At 32.4% G+C, this 16,958-nt stretch overlaps 3 protein-coding genes across 3 annotated transcripts; 2 read left to right on the forward strand and 1 right to left on the reverse strand.

Annotated features, from left to right (window-relative positions):
• Window positions 1-2,983: 2,983 nt before the first annotated feature.
• LOC127898905 (protein FAR-RED IMPAIRED RESPONSE 1-like) lies at window positions 2,984-5,791 on the reverse strand. The gene is made up of 4 exons (XM_052431410.1): window positions 4,845-5,791; window positions 3,644-3,746; window positions 3,339-3,407; window positions 2,984-3,070 (listed from the first exon to the last, which is right to left on the reverse strand). The coding sequence occupies exons 1-4, from the start codon at window positions 5,789-5,791 to the stop codon at window positions 2,984-2,986; spliced, it is 1,206 nt and encodes a 401-aa protein (XP_052287370.1).
• A 3,390-nt stretch (window positions 5,792-9,181) lies between these two features.
• On the forward strand, window positions 9,182-9,590 carry LOC127898906 (uncharacterized). Its single transcript, XM_052431411.1, has one exon. The coding sequence runs from the start codon at window positions 9,213-9,215 to the stop codon at window positions 9,588-9,590; it is 378 nt and encodes a 125-aa protein (XP_052287371.1). The 5' UTR covers window positions 9,182-9,212.
• Window positions 9,591-10,810: 1,220 nt separating this feature from the next.
• On the forward strand, window positions 10,811-12,870 carry LOC107175907 (uncharacterized). Its single transcript, XM_015527841.1, has 3 exons — window positions 10,811-11,193; window positions 11,308-11,456; window positions 12,296-12,870. Exons 1-3 carry the CDS (start codon window positions 10,811-10,813, stop codon window positions 12,868-12,870), a joined length of 1,107 nt encoding a protein of 368 aa, XP_015383327.1.
• The last annotated feature ends 4,088 nt before the right edge of the window (window positions 12,871-16,958 follow it).

A 16,958-nucleotide genomic window follows, 5' to 3' on the forward strand; every position in this document is an offset into this window, starting at 1 on the left:
CCGCTTGCGCAAATAAGATACGAGGATTCTTATAATTTGCGTAAAGACATTAACTTCCTCAAGACTATAGATGTTACCTCATCCTCAAAGTAAGCAGCCAGCCGGTTAATCCTGAAATCCAATTTAATAACCTTCGAACCAACGATTCTACAGAACCCAAGAAGGTTTTAATTACAAGTATTAATATAATGCAAGATAATCGGCAATATTATTACACAGTTTAATAAACTGTTTTTTTTTTTTTGGATTGGTGGAAATATTATGAAATAAAATAAACTCTTTTTTATCACGTTTTTGTTAGATCTGTTGTTGAAATAAATAACACATTTATGTTACCTTGACAATAAGCAAACCGACCAATTTGTCATGCCAAATAATGCCAAACCCCCTCCGCCGGTTTTGTTGATAAATTATTTACGAGTGTCAATGCTTGCACCAGATTCTTGGCTTTCTTGGATGCAATAAAAATACAAACCAAATTCATGATATAAACGTGTGGATTTACTAGAAGTATTGCCAGTACCTTCCAAAAAAATTTTAAAAAAAAACCTCAAATTAAGCTTCTGCCAATTAAGTAGGATAACTTTTTTAATTATAAATTGATAATAAATAGCAACATTCTTTGAATAATACATATATATTTAGTAGGAAGATCTTATTTATTACTAAAATTTTAATTAGAATGATAATTTTTAATATTATTATTTATTATTATTATTTAATATTTAAATAGTAAAAAAATTTATTTTCTTTAAGGAGTAAAAATGTCAATTAATTGCCCATTCTCATTCGTTTGGTAAGTAAGCATTATCAATGATTCTCGTTCCTCATTTTCATTCCCCAATCCAAGAAGTAAACAAACTCATTATTGCTTTTGGGAGGCTCAAAAATAATTTTAAAAATTTAAAAGTTAAATTTGGTGTTTAGCAAATTTTTTTAATAATCACTTTTGTCAAAATCACCCTATCAAACAGTAAATTTTGAAAAGAAAAGGAGTAGATTTTGAAAATCTGCTTTTGAGATGGCCAAATAAAAAAATAAAATTAATAATATAAAAAATTATTTTAGTTATCAATTATTATATGTATAAAATAAAAATATTTTATATATATGTTGATAAATATTTAAATAATTTTTATTCAGTATTATGTCCAATTCAATTATTTACATTCTTACAATAGTTTAATAATAAAATTTACTAAACTCATACAACTGCTTTTAAAACTTACAACATTTTCAAAAATAAATTTTACTGAACATTTAATTGATTCTCTTCACAACTGACTACTTCTACAATACAACTAATAGTAATTATTTTAAAACCTACAACATTACTAAATCGGCCCTAAGTTGATTCTATTTCACACTTTTACAATGAAAAAACTTTAATAGTTTTAATATTTTTGTTAAAAGTATTATTTAAAATACCAAATACTACTAATGAGGGGGAAAAAAAAAAGCGAAATCCTCGTATTATTTGACTAAACTCATCAAAACCCTATGATATTTTAAAATACATCCAAATTCTCGTAAGTGTCAAGTACTTTTTTTTATCTTATTATTTTACCCATGGTCGTTGTTTGATGTCGAGAATATGAAAATGCTTAATTATTTAATTCATTGAATAATTTTTAAATCATAATTAACTGAAAATTAAATGTAAATTTATTAGAAAAGTAAGGGAATTGTCATAATTTTGTAATTAATTCTGAATTTTTTTAAAATTAATTGAAAATTTTAATTACACAGACTATCTTTTGGAGAATAATAAGTTGAGGTTAAATTAAAATTATGAATATATATTTAATTTTTTAATAAATTCTGAAAACATTTTAAAATTAATTAAAAATTATCAAAATTTCCTTTTTTCATAATTTTAAATTTAATTTTTCAATTAATTATGATTAAAAAATTATTCAATTAATTAAACAATTACAAGCATTCATATTCTCAATTTCAAATGACTATTAAGGGTAAAATGATAAGATTAGCAAAAATTTTGACGTTCAAGGGGATCTAGAAGTGTTTTAAAATGTCGAGGGGTTTCGATTAGTGCTGTCAAAGAACAAGAATGTTTTACTCTTGTTTTTTTATTATTAATTAATTTTTATTTCATAATTACAATATTTTTAAGCAACTGAGAGCACAAATCAGAGAACCTTTTACTGCCAAGTTAAATCCAAGCAATTAATTAAGCCCGAAATTTGCAAGGCAGTCGGCTACATTATTACATAGTACAATAAACTCTTATCATACCTAACTTTTAGGTGGTCGTACGTTACAGCTAACAAAGTGAGGTCCTATGAAATAAAATGAACTATTTCCAACATGAGGAGTGCTACGGTCAGTCGCCCATTTGGGCGACTCACTCACTCGCTCTTTACAAATTTGACAAGTGTTTATTTTTACTTTTTATTGGAATCCACCCATAACAATTTCGTCTCATTGTTTTCGTAACTCAATGAATACTTTTCCACCCACTACTTTAAATATATTTACACTTATTTGCCATTCACTTTTTTGTTCAAATACTAAATTGCCCTTATCTTTTTGTAAAGCTTCTTCAACACACTACTTTTTCACCTGCTCCTTAGTTCTCACTTTTAACAGCACCATACGAATGGAGAGCACTGGTGTGTGAAAGTTTTAAAATCAAAATATAGTCTCAACTGCCACAAATGATGTTATCATTTGCCATTCACTTTTCTGTTCAAACACGAAATTGCCCTCCTCTTTTTGTTTGCTAGTAAAAAATTCTAAAAAATCATACAACCCAAACTATTACACCCCTGCACTCTCAACTATTCAATTGAAACAATTTCAATTTATAAATTTCATTGTCCCAAATAGTTCTTAGAGTACAGTTCTATTACAAAAAAAGGAACAATCAACAAAATTTACAATTACTTCCAATGGCACAATTTTTTTTCAAAGAACATTGATCACAAAAATAGTTCTTCTTTGTGGATTGAACAATTCTCCATTAGAGAACAAAACCTTGCCTTTGCCTTGAAAGCTTCTTTATAATTTTAAAGTGTCCAGAGATCTTATTGTTTGAATATATTCCAACCTATACACATAAATAAATGTTATAAAAACATTAATAATAAATTATAACAATCAATAAATATTTAAAGAAGGTATTACCATCATTAAACATTGTTGATTTATAACCAACATCTGATAAATATTCACCAGAAAAATTCTTCAAAGATGCATAATTTTCCTATTGGACAATTTAGATTTATTCGATATAAGTTCCAATAAATACAAAAAATTAATATATGATAAATCACAATATAATATATGTAAAAAATAAAATAATATAGGTAACATACTAGTTCTTGCAAGCAATCTTGTGTATCACAAAGATCAATAACATTCTCATCCCTTATGGCTGAATGTTCCTGGGATTAAAAATAGAAAAATTGAAGCTATTAAATATAAATAAATTTCTAATAACTACAAAAAGAAATGTAACATAAATTTTTTTATATAACAAACCATTATTTGAGAGGAATTTTTGGTCCCAACATTCTTTAGAACCTTTGAAAAAAAAAGATGTTATCATTAATAAATAAAAATATAATAATTTAAATGTGTCATTAACAATACACACACACACAGATATATATATATTAACCTTTCTCGAATTGGTGTTGAGTATTCTTTTCTTACATTTCTCAATTCCTTTCTTCATTCTTTTAGGAGCTCCTTTCGTACTTGATATTTGTGGATCAAGTATTGAGATATCATCCAACAAATTACCATCAATATTTTCCTTGTCAACTTTGTAAGCCCCATCCAATTCAACTTCATGTTCTTTGAGAGAACGATTCACCCTTATACATTTTTCCAATGCATCTTGTAATGCACAGTATGCAATATTGAAACTCCCACTGGATAATGAGCCTTCCTCACTCAATTTTGTAGCTTGATAAAATAACTTGTCGAAACGTTGTTTTTTGAACTATATTCCCTTTGGAATATTACTTGTAGAACTTGTAGAATCCAAACTCTTTGCATTCTTACTCCATCGCTTTAATATGTAATGAGGTGGAATACTAAAAACACCAAGGGATTGAAGAACGCATAGAACATGCCTACAAAGAAATCCATTATACTCAAATAATCGACACAAACAATTAATTTCTTGGCTCCTTACTTCCCAATTCACCATAAAAGCTACATTTTTCTCAAAATCTTTAACTTCAAAGGTTTTTATTGTGCCAACTTCCAGCTTTTGTTCTGAGAAACATGCTGATGCTCCTAAAACTTCAACTTGAAATTTCTTGAAAACTTCATGTGTATAGATTCTGGACATTTGTTTTTCAAAGGGTGAAGGAGACTTTAACACCGGTTTCTTATGCAATGTACTGAAACTTGCATAAGCTTCCTTTTCTTGTCTATCTTGTAAAGGCACTTTATATTGTTCAACAAATTCTTTCAATGATGTCTTCTTGCTAACATATTTGTCAAAAAAAGAGTTGATGCTTTCGGACCGTTGAGTTGTAGATAATCCAGCAAAGAATGTATCCCTCATGTAAGTAGGCACCCAAAACTTGCGATCTTCATATAATGATCCTAGCCACTCATTTCCTTCAAGCTCAAACTCTCCAATCATATTCCACCATTTTTTCTCAAAGTCCTCCTCCAACCATGAGTTGTAAACACAATCATTGAATATCCTCATAAAAGATTCATCTTTTTTTATCACATAGCTAAGTTTTTCAGGAATCTTCCTTAATATGTGCCACATACAAAACCGGTGTCGTGAATTTGGAAAGACAATAGAAATGGTTGCTTTCATAGCTTTGTCTTGATAAGTTAATATAGCAATTGGATGCTTTCCACCCATAGCCCTCAGCCATGTTTGCATTAACCAAACAAATGTCGACGTAGTCTCATCCGCAAGCAATGCACATCCAAGTAATATAGACTGAAAATGATTATTTACACCAATAAAAGGAGCAAACGGCATTTTATATTTGTTTGTAATGTATGTAGTATCAAAGGAAACAACATCTCCAAAAATCTTATAATCCTCTCTGCTAGTTGCATCCACCCAAAAAACATTTTTTAACCTCTGTTCTTCATCTAAGTCCATTGCATAAAAGAAATTAGGATTCTCTTCCTGCATTTGCGTAAAGTGGTTAAGCATTGCTCTAGCATCACCTAATTCTAATGCTAGTCGACGTTCTTTATCCAAATGGTTTCTAATATCTTTCTCTGTGTACCCAATATTTTCATATCCACCATTTTTTCTGGCCATTGCAGCAAAAATCTTATTTGTACCAACACCAACTGCATGCAACATATTAATGCTATGTGTATTGGAAAATGCAATACTTCTATGGCATGGAAAATAATGTGCATGACTAGGATAAAGTTCATGGTTATGCTCTTTTATGAAATTTTGAACATACCACTTGCCACAAGAGTTTCTTTTGACATGCAACAAAGCTTTGCAATCTACTTTCAAACATGGTCGTTGATTGATAGCAGTAGATTCCCGTTTTATTCCATACCTTGTACATGCAAACTTTGCATCAATAAATTCTCCCGATAACTTTGATCGACGGCTGGATTTCTTTGAGATACCAAACCCCGTACACTTAGCATACCTTAGATAGAAAGAATATGCATCATCTTGTGTATCAAACTCCAACCCAGTATAAGGCTCTAAATTCTTGCCATCTTTATCATCCACCGTGTTTTCATTCACCACATTTCCATCAATCACATTGCCGCACTCATCCAAATTTGTATTTAAATCAATCTGTAAATTCATGACTACCTAAAGATACAAAAAGAAAAATGCAAACAACAATAGTGTATAAATAATTTGCATTATAAATGCAAGCATTGATTTTCATATAAACTTACTGATTATTCAAACACAATTATAAATAATTAGTTCTTTAATAAATAAATACCAATTAACTTAATAATTTTCGTAATATAAAAAGAAAATAAATACACAATTTTTCTTCTATTATTATGCATTAACAATAACAAATCATCATGACAGCTAATATATATAGCAAAAATGATAGTATTTTTAATTTTAAATAAATAATAAAAAATCTAATGTAATTTAGGTGATAGTATAAAATGTTGTTTTATAAAAAGAAAAGTTAAGTAAATTTACCGGGAATTCACTAGAATCAATTTCACTAAACAACTCGTTTGTGGCAGCTGAGACTATATTTTGATTTTAAAACTTTCACACACCAGTGCTCTCCATTCGTATGGTGCTGTTAAAAGTGAGAACTAAGGAGCAGGTGAAAAGGTAGTGTGTTGAAGAAACTTTACAAAAAGATAAGGACAATTTAGTATTTGAACAAAAAAGTGAATGACAAATAAGTGTAAATATATTTAAAAACAGACCTAACTAACCTGTGATACTTGAAATGTTGGAAGAGGAGTGCTACGGTCAGTCGCCCATTCGGACGATTCACTCACTCGCTCTTTACAAATTTGACAAGTGTTTATTTTTACTTTTTATTGGAAGCCACCCATAACAATTTCGTCTCATTGTTTCCGTAACTCAATAAATACTTTTCCACCCACTATTCTCATACCTTCACGGTAGGCAAACCGACCAATCAATGTCATGCACCTCGGCCGGTTTTGTTGATAAATTATTTACGAGTGTCAATTTCTTGTACGAGATTTTTGACTTTCTTGGGTGCAATAAAAGTACAAACCTAAGCCATGATATAAACGTGTGGATTTAGTAGACGTATTGCTAGTACCTTCCAAAAAAAAAAAACCTCTCAAATTAAGCTTCTGCCAATTAAATAGGAAAACTTTTTTTTTATTTATAAATTGATAATAAATAGCAACATTCTTTGACTAATACATATATATTTAGTAGGAAGATCTTATTTATTTTTATATTGAAAATAGAGAACAATTAATATCCTTTAGAGTTAAGATAGATGAATTGTTGTTCCATAACCTAGCTGCATGATTGTATGATAAAGATCCGCTGGGAAGATGATGAGGAATCAACATGCTTTTGATTTGATGCACGTGCTAGCTGCAGGCAATTCAAAGGCCTTCCGCAAATTATATATCGACTTCAACGTACCCGAAAATATATATGTTACAAGTTGGTGATGATGAATCTGACAAGTACCTCATATCATACAATTGATATATATCCTTTGTGGTGCTGTGGTTGAGCGATTATAATTTTTAATTACAGTATTAATGTGTTGGTAAATATTTAATGCAGTGATTTAAAAGTTAAGTTGATTTTATTTAACACTTGTACAATAAAAAAGTTATGACATTTTTATTATTTTGTTAAAATTATTATTAAAAAATCATATTCACTGCATACCATTAATTAATTTTTATTTTATAGTTTTAATTTTTAATTTTTAATTTTTTTTAAAAGCAGCGCCAAGGGCTACGTATGTCCTCCTTGTTTGCTTTACAAAATCTTCTTGCCCAGATGATGATTATTGGTTAGCATTATCAGAATTTGGTTGCTTCCATCCGGTTCAATAGGCAAACTAGATGTATGATATAATCAGCTATTTTTAATTTGTGGGGGTTTCAATTTTGCTTGCCAGCTGTTGGCGTTCAAGATCTTTTAAGTTGCCTCTCTACCAGAAATATCAAGACCCCATCCTGCTATTGAAATCAGGCCGAAGAAGCATACTATCGCCTTTGTCCCTTGCCCGCGCCCATTTTTACCTTTCTCAATTAATCGTATATGTGCAAGTAATTAATATTCTTAAAATCCTGTAATTATTTTGTTTTCCGATTATTCTATACATAGCCTTGTCTTTGAGTGTATAAACAATCCTGCATATAAGACTTCAAATAATCTCCGTGCATGGGAAGTAAAACTTTTGTTGAGAAATATATTAAACATTTGACGTAAAAAAATTCTATTTACAATTGAGCAAACCGACTGCACTAAGTAAACTCAAACATGAAAAAAAAAAAACTCAAGACAAGATACGACTCAAATAAGAACTTACTTGATAATTTTTTTTAAAGAAAAATTCCCTAAATTCTAAATTTCATCTATATTATTATTTTTAGAGTTAATTTAGTAAATTTAAATTCTTCTTCTTTTTTCTGGTCTCATTGATTATTTCAAGACTATAGCAATTGCTTGGTCCCACATCTTACATTAGTCAGCATTCTAAGGTGTTATTGTAAAATCAAATAGAAAAAATGTTTTAACCATACATACCATAACTAATGATCGGAATAACTTAACCTATTTTGCAAAATATTTAGTCTAAACGGACATTTAACATCAAACATAAAGACTAATAAAATATCTAATATGCTAATGAGCTTGGTTTGGATATACAAATTTTGATATGACACGCCACTTTAATACGAAGCACTGCCACACCTATCGAAAGAGGCTACCATTTGAAATTGGAAAACATAGTTTCGATTATTATATTGTTTCAATTTTTTAAATTATATTAATAAAAAAAAAAAACTTGTTCTAGGAAAAGTAAGTTATTTTTTACTTGAACGACTAGGAAGTCCTTATTGTTCATAGAAACAAACTAAAAAGGCAGAAAGTTAAATCCTACAAAATTCAATTAAATTTGTTTGATTAAAGTCCTTGACTGAATGACAATAAAAATTTGGAAGGAGTAATTGACGTCTACTGTACTGTAGTGAATGAGTGTTATGGACGACTTGGCGTGAGCCAATAAAGCTTTCGTCATGGCTTGAATCGTTTAAAATTTAAATCCTTGTTGTTTGTTCTTTTTTTTTGTCAACTAAGCTGAAACAGTATTTGTTTGGTCAATTCAATTATCACGGGATTTATATACGCTTGTACTTTTCGTAGGATCGATTCAAAAAAATCTTTAACTTTCTCTTCAATGTATCATGCATGCACATACATATTATACAAGTAATATATATATATATATATACGTGTCTTCTTCAAAACTTAATGATTAAAAAGATAAATCAAATTAAAAGTAGCAATTTGTCTACATGTTACCCGTGATTTTTTACGTTGAGTCATATTCTACTTTTCTCGATCCATTCAAAGATACCTATTTTTTCTGTACATGCATGCATGTAGATATACTTGCACGCGCTAAATTATTGTTGCTATATATATATATCAAAAAAATCATCACAGTCAAGTATAGTAAGTTCTGAAAGAAATATCTATTGAAACACAACATTATAATTTGCACGCATAATCGATCATGTCAGTTTCAGTGGAAGCTCTAGCAATGGCAGGAGCTGATTATCATGAATCGGGCATAGACGTAGAAGAGTGGGAGCGGGAGGATATTGAATTGGAGCCGCCGCCGCATTTGCTCGCCAATGAAGAAGAAAAAGAAGAATATTTGAGCGTGGCAAGCCATTTTTCTGAAGATAATGACACTGTTGGCGCTGTTGAAAACAGCAGCTGTGAGGAGTCAAAGACTGACCTTGAAGCCAAGCTGGCATGCCACCTAAGCTACTATAATCTACAGCCAGCTGATATGGAAGATGAGTCAGATTTATTGAGGTGGCAAAACAGTTATGATGAAGAATATCAACACATGAGCATGGAGAAGCTGAACCTTCTAGAAGCTTAAAATGATTGGCTCATGATTGTCATTCTGACAAATTAGTTTTCCAATTTTTCCATGTAATATTCTTTTGCTAGCTGTCATTATTTTTCTTGTCTCTACATAAACTACAATAGCTCTGTATTTCGAATTCATTCAAGCAATAATAAACGAAAGCTTGGTTGGTACAATCTACTTGCATCACTAAAAGCAATTCTTAGGAATTTAAGTTGGTGTCAAAGCCTTCTTTTAGTTATGCCAAGCAGCAGTGACAATGAAACAAATGTTAATCCAACGCAGGTTGATTCAAGTGATCAACCAGACGATTTGAATCAAAATCAAAACCAAAACACCGAACTACAAAATCCAGGTCTTAATACCAGAAACACAGCACAAATGAGTGCATCACCCACCTAGCACATCACTGGCAACACTTATATCTTTACTACTCCAATCAAACTAACTCAAAGCAACTTCCAGCATTAGAGCAAATGAGCTTGAGGGGTTTGTTGATGGCAGCCATGTCTGCCCTCCTAAAGCTTTTATGAATCCTAGACCAAATCGAATCACCATAACTACACCTAACCCTAAATACTAGATCTGGAAGAAACAGGATCATATCCTACTAAGTTGGCTACTATCATCACTAAGTGAGGGAGTCTTAGGCACTGTGGTAGATTGTTCTACCTCCTGTGAGGTGTGGACAACTCTAGCTAACCAATTTGGTGCTAGAACAAGAGCAAGAATACTACATCTCAGAACTCAAATTCAAACCACTAAAAAGGGTTCATCAACCATTCATGAATACTACTCTAAAATGAAAACTTTATTGAACTCACTTAAAGCTGCAGGGAATAGTATGAATGATGATGATTTCATCATGTGTGTGCTCGCTGGGTTGGAGCCAGAATATGACTCAGTAGTTACTAACATCAACTCAATGCAGGAGAGTCCTTCAATATCAGAAGTGTATGGCATGCTTTTGAGTCAAGAAAACAGAACTGAGAAAAACTTAAGCTCAAGAATTATTGAAGCAAACTATGCACAAATGAGGAATGGAAGAAGAAGCTGGAACAACAGTGAGAGAGCTGCCCATCAACAGCTGCCTGAAATAGTTTTTAGAAGCCCTGAAAACAATCCCACAAATAGCCAGGCCAATCAGAACCCTCAAGACAAGGGAAAAAGGAAAAGTAGTGGCTGATGACAATGGTTCTGATCCAAAAGGACCATGTCAAATCTGCTGGAAAATGGGGCACACAGCAGCTGAGTGTTGGCACAGATTCAAGAAAAACTTTGTGCCACAGCCCAACAGAAGAAGAGAGCAGAGGGGTGCATATGTTGCTACAGCTAAAGGTCAAAGTAGTGGAGCTTGGTATCTTGACAGTGGTGCCACCAATCATGCGACTAACACTCTTGGAAACATCAGCATTAACTCTGAATACCAAGGTAAAAATAAACTAGCTGTTGGTAATGGTGAAAAACTTTTGATCAGTCATATTGGTTACTCTGCTTTGCCCAAATATGATCCACACAAGCACATTGCCTTAACTGATATATTATATGTGCCTGACATAACCAAAAACCTCATTAGCATCTCTAAATTACTGCATGACAATGATATTGATGTTGAGTTTCAAAATTATGTTTATTTTATTAAGGACAAGAGACAAGGGAAAATTCTGGTGAAATGAGTGGCTAGAGATGGGCTATATGAGCTGATGCACTTACTGGCTATCTTTAGCAGGAACAAAATTCCTTATGCTGTTTTGTTTTCAGTTTTCTCAAAGTCAGAGTCAATAAACAACATTAGTTGTCCAGTGTCCATGTTGTCTTTCAATTCGAGTGATGAGTTTATCAAAATCAGTGTTGAGTCAAATGTAACTGATGAGTCAAGTAGCAACAATTTACAAGCTGCTGAAGAAATTAATTTGTGGCATTCCAGACTAGGACACCCTAGTACATCAGTCTTGAAAAATACCTTGCTATCTTGTAATCAGCGCAAAATTAATAAAGATGATGTTCCTTCATTTTGCTCTACATGTCAATATGGAAAGCAATCAAAACAACCATTCAAAAGCACTGAACCAAAACCAAGACAGCCCTAGAACTAATTCACACAGACCTTTGGGGACCAGCACCAATTCTCTCCACTCATGGACACCGATATTACATTTTCTTTGTTGATGACAAAACAAGATACACATGGATTTTTCCTTTAACAGCAAAGTCTCAAGCTCTTAACACTTTCATTACCTTTAAAAATCATATTGAAAAACAATTGAACATAACAATCAAAGCACTACAAACAAACATGGGAGGAGAATTCAAAGCCTTTAAATCATATTTGAAAAGAGAGGGAATAGCTCTAAGACATTCATGTCTATACTTGCATGAACAAAATGGCAAGGTTGAGAGAAAACACAGACACATTGTGGAGACTGGACTTGCCCTACTTACTCAAGCCAAAATGCCCTTAAAATTTTGGCAAAAAGCTTTCAGCTATGCTACCTTCATCATTAACAGACTTGCTTCACCTGTGCTCAAGAATAAGACACCATTTGAATTATTATACTCTCTTAAACCTGATTATACACAAATTAAAATCTTTGGCTGTGAGTGTTTCCCATTTCTAAGACCATACAACAAACATAAATTTGATTTCCACACCTCCAAATGCATTCTATTGGGAATCAACAGTGCTCACAAAGGTTATGTTTGTATGAGTAATTCAGGTAGAATTTATATCTCAACTAGTGTCAAATTCAATGAAAACTCTTTTCCTTTCGAAAATGATTCTAGCTTTAGGAAACAAGAGTCAGTAAAGGAGGGCGATGAAGTTGCATTACTTGAGAAATTTCAAGTTGTGTCATTTTCTGTTAATAGTCCTCATAGCCTCACACAAGTGACAACAGCTCATAGCAACTCTCTAGGCACTACTGGAAACACAGAATGTAGCCCAAGTCCAGTTCAAAATGAAATGCAACAGGTAAATGATACTGACACAATATCAGGCAGTCCTTCAACTCACAATCCACCTCAAATCACAGAAACAAACAATCAAAACCTTCCTACACAAAAAGCTTTGCCTTCACACCCCATGGTAACAAGATCCAAAGCTGGTATTTTCAAACCAAAGTTGTACCAGGTTTCCAGCAAAACACAACATTTACTTCCTAAAAACACCTCAGATGCTTTAAAGGATCCCAAGTGGAAAAAGGCAATAGAGGATGAGTATTATGCATTGATGAAGAATAAAACTTTAGACCTTGATACCAAACAACCAAAATTGCAAGCTAATTGGAAATAAGTGGGTTTACAAAGTGAAGGAAAATTCAGATGGCATTATTAATAAGTATAAAGCCAGATTAGTTGCAAAGGGATTCTTGCAGACCCCAAGACTTGATTTCAATTAAACTTTCAGCCCTGTTATTAAGGTTGCAACTGTTAGAATCATTATAACCATGGCTGTGAACAATGACTGGTTGCTTAGGCAAGTGGACATAAACAATGCCTTCTTGAATGGTGACTTGACAGAGACAGTATACATGCCATAGCCTGAAGGTTTTAAAGACAGGAACATGCCAAACTACATTTGCAAACTGGAAAAGGCTTTGTATGGATTGAGCCAAGCTCCCAAAGCATGGTTTGATAAACTGAAAGGTGCTTTAAGCTCTTGGGGATTCAAAAACTCCAGGAGTGACACATCTTTGTTTTTCAGAAGAGCTGAATCAAAGATAGTTATCATGCTCATATATGTAGATGATATCATAATCACTGGAAGTGACAGCAAAGGCATTGAGGAAGTGATTAAAGATCTGAATACAAATTTTGCTTTGAAGGATCTCGAAAACTTAAGTTTCTTTCTTGGGATACAAGTTCTCAGGGGAAAAAACTCTATCCTACTTTCTCAAGCAAAATATGTTCAAGATTTGCTGGCCAAAACAGAGATGACAGACTGTAAGGGAATAGAGACACATTTTAGCACTTTTGAGAAATTAAAGAAGGATGTTGGGAATAGATTTCATGATCCCACACTCTATAGAAATGTCATAGGAAGCCTGCAATATGCAGTACTGACTAGGCCAGAGCTTGCTTTCTCAGTGAACAAGCTCAGTCAGTTCATGTCTGATCCCAGACAGCCGCATTGGGTGGCATACAAAAGAGTGCTGAGGTATCTAAAAAACACAATGAATATGTGTCTAAGTTTCAAAAAATATAAGCATTTGGATCTCATTGCCTACACAGATGCAGATTGGGCAACTGATCAAGATGACAAAAGATCCATAAGTGGATACTGTTTGTACTTGGGAGATAATCTAGTTGCTTAGAGTTTGAGAAAATAAGGCATAGTTGCAAGGTCCACGGCAGAATCAGAATATAGAGCAATGGCTCTATGTAGCACTGAAATCACATGGATAAATTCTTTGCTTGGTGAGTTGAAGATGGAGGTTGAAAATGTACCAATTATCCTAAGTGACAGCACCAGTGCAGCAGCTATAGCAGCAAACCCAATGTATCATTCTAGAACAAAACATTTTGAGATAGATCTTCATTTTCTCAGAGACAAAGTTACTAAAGGAGAATTGGAAATAAACTATGTTAGCAACAATGATCAAATTGCAGATGTGTTGACCAAGCCATTACCACACTACAGGTTTAGCTGTTTTAGAAGCAAACTCAAAGTCATTGACAAGGCCTTGAGTTTGAGAGAGGGTGTTGAAAACAGCAGCTGTGAGGAGTCAAAGATTGACCTTGAAGCCAAGCTGGCATGCCACCTAAGCTACTGTAATCTGCAGCCAGCTGATATGGAAGATGAGTCAGATTTATTGAGGTGGCAAAACAGTTATGTTGAAGAATATCAGTACATGAGCATGGAGAAGTTGAACCTTCTAGAAACTTAAAATGATTGGCTCATGATTGCCATTCTGACAAATTAGTTTTCCAATTTTTCCATATAATATTCTTTTGCTAGCTGTCATTATTTTTCTTGTCTCTATATAAACTACAATAGCTCTGTATTTCGAATTCATTCAAGCAATAATAAACGAAAGCTTGGTTGGTACACTCTGCTTGCATCACTAAAAGCAATTCTTAGGAATTTAAGTGGCGCCGTTGCTATAGATTGTGACAAAATACCCAGTGATGGAAGATCAATGAGGGGAGAAAATGAAATGGCCATGGTGGTAATCATGTTGGTGAAAGCCATTATTAAACTGTTGATTATTGCGAGGATGGATACCCATTAATTATTCAAATCAGTAGCCGCACTTACCAGAATACGATTCAGCTTTGGGGATTAAGCTAGCTAGCTACCACGTTTGTTTTAATGTGTCTTGGATTTTGTTTTGTTGAGCACTAATTTGTTTTTTTTTTTTTCATTAATTTGTTTTAATGTAAATGTTTGGCATGGATATATTGTATTGCACGATAACCATTTTTAGAGCGTTTATAATTTTTCTGTGGTTCAATGAGATACATATTTTTATGTCAAAAAACAAAATATTGGAATATATAGTACTTTACTAGCATGGAAATACTCTTAAATTTTGTTTGTAGATCTTACTTATACTGAAGAATACGCATAACCTTAAGAGAAAATTAATTAAATTTATCAAACAAAATTAATCATCAATTTAGGGATTTAAGCATGCATCGTATTAAATAATTAGCTAAAATTGTTAGGATTAATGGTTGTTAATTAATCAGCAACATGCATGAATATGCATGGTAGTGGTGTTTGGTCCTTAGTTAATATGATTCTTTCTTTGGAATCAATTTTCAGACTGCGTTCTTTGTCATTGTGCTAATTGAGACAAACGCAAAATTAGTCGAGTCCTCAGATATCAATTGCTAGCTTAATTTTTCTTACTATCAGTTCAACCTAAATAATTACGTACATATGCCATACAATTAAGGTTCGTCTCACTCTCACACACAGTCAACATAATATTTGAAAGATTTTGGTCACGATGGAGGCGCATGCATTGCATGATAATATGCTTAATATAACAAGAACAAGATTTTGCCCTCCACTGGCAGAAGAATTCATTAATTCAATTCAGGAGTTGTATTTAAATCAATTTATTGTATGTACCTTAATTTACCTGACCCAACATGTTAGTAAGTGGCCCAAACTGGGTAAACCATTTATACGATTAGGACTAGAGCTGTTAAAATTTAACACGACCCGATTACCCGACACAAATACGACACAGATAAATGGGTATGGGTCGTCAAATTTAATACAATTATAAAATGGGTTGGTTTTGGGTTGACACGATTTTTTTCTGTGTCGGGTTAGGGTTAAAGTTCTTGACTCATTTACCCGATCAATGACCCGATTATATTTTCTATTTTAAAATAATTTATAGGTTCTTTTTATCAATACTTAAATATTAGAGATGATTCTCTCTTTTATTTTTATTTTTTGAAAAGATGAATATAAACACAGTATTTTATTTATAAAACTTTAGATACATTTAGAGCTTGAATAATGTAAATATGTAAAATATTGTTAGACATATATATTTTATAATATTGATATATAATATTATTTTTATATATAATTAAAATTTCAATTGTGTAATTGTGTAATATTTTAGTACATATGTACATTTTATAATATCGATAAATTATTTATGTACGACAGTGTGTAAATGTTTGATGTAAATTTTGTTTAATATATAGATATTAAGCAGGTAATTGGGTAACCCGATTATTTTTCCGTGTCGGGTTTGGGTCGACCTAAATTTAACATGACACGAAGCTAGCACGACACAAACACGACCCAGTGACCCGTTTTACCAGCTCTAATTAGGGCAAAACTAAATAGAATAATAATTATGAAGCCCGACTCCGGGGAGAACTTGTCCTCAGTCTTCAGATAATTATCCACACGGCACATTATTGGAAAGCTCCAAGTGCGTAATGGACTTTATAAGTAGCTTCTACTCAAGGGAGGTTCTCGCACAGAAAGATAGGGTATTCTGATTTTCAAAGCATTAAGCATGCCAGAGTTGAATTAATGCATGCCGTGTTGCCACGTACCTTAAGTAATGTAACTGCAGAATCTTATGACTTATAATTAATGATGAAGGATACATGCTGGCTATTTATCAAGCTTACATCATGGCCTAAATTAACCTAAGTTATAATAGAAAGTTGTTGTTGACATCACCACATTTGAATTCTTGTTGTCATGTGTGCGTAATTATAGAAGCAGCAGCAGCTCGGCCTTTCTATCAATAAGTGGATCAATGAAGAATCATGTTTTACAGTACTTTTCGAAACTCTTTAATTCTTGTAATTTAGTGTTATTTTTCTTGTTATTTATAACAAAAAATAGATAAACATTGTTAATTCTCTTCCCAATTTTTTCTTCATTTGTTCATCTGT

The sequence above is a fragment of the Citrus sinensis genome, chromosome 7 (assembly GCF_022201045.2).
Source record: "Citrus sinensis cultivar Valencia sweet orange chromosome 7, DVS_A1.0, whole genome shotgun sequence".
NCBI classification, from domain to species: Eukaryota; Viridiplantae; Streptophyta; class Magnoliopsida; order Sapindales; family Rutaceae; genus Citrus; species Citrus sinensis.

Excerpts from the sequence above, each read along its gene's own strand:
- LOC127898906 (XM_052431411.1), top strand. The coding sequence starts at position 9,213 with ATGTCAGTTTCAGTGGAAGCTCTAGCAATGGCAGGAGCTGATTATCAT.
- LOC107175907 (XM_015527841.1), top strand. The coding sequence starts at position 10,811 with ATGGGGCACACAGCAGCTGAGTGTTGGCACAGATTCAAGAAAAACTTT. Across the intron at positions 11,194-11,307 it reads GACAATGATATTGATGTTGA|GAACAAAATTCCTTATGCTG; the intron begins GTTTCAAAATTA and ends TATCTTTAGCAG. Across the intron at positions 11,457-12,295 it reads AAATGTAACTGATGAGTCAA|GTAGAATTTATATCTCAACT; the intron begins GTAGCAACAATT and ends TGAGTAATTCAG.
- LOC127898905 (XM_052431410.1), bottom strand. The coding sequence starts at position 5,791 with ATGAATTTACAGATTGATTTAAATACAAATTTGGATGAGTGCGGCAAT. Across the intron at positions 3,408-3,643 it reads TCAACACCAATTCGAGAAAG|GAACATTCAGCCATAAGGGA; the intron begins GTTAATATATAT and ends TTTTAATCCCAG. Across the intron at positions 3,071-3,338 it reads AAGATTGCTTGCAAGAACTA|GTTGGAATATATTCAAACAA; the intron begins GTATGTTACCTA and ends TTATGTGTATAG.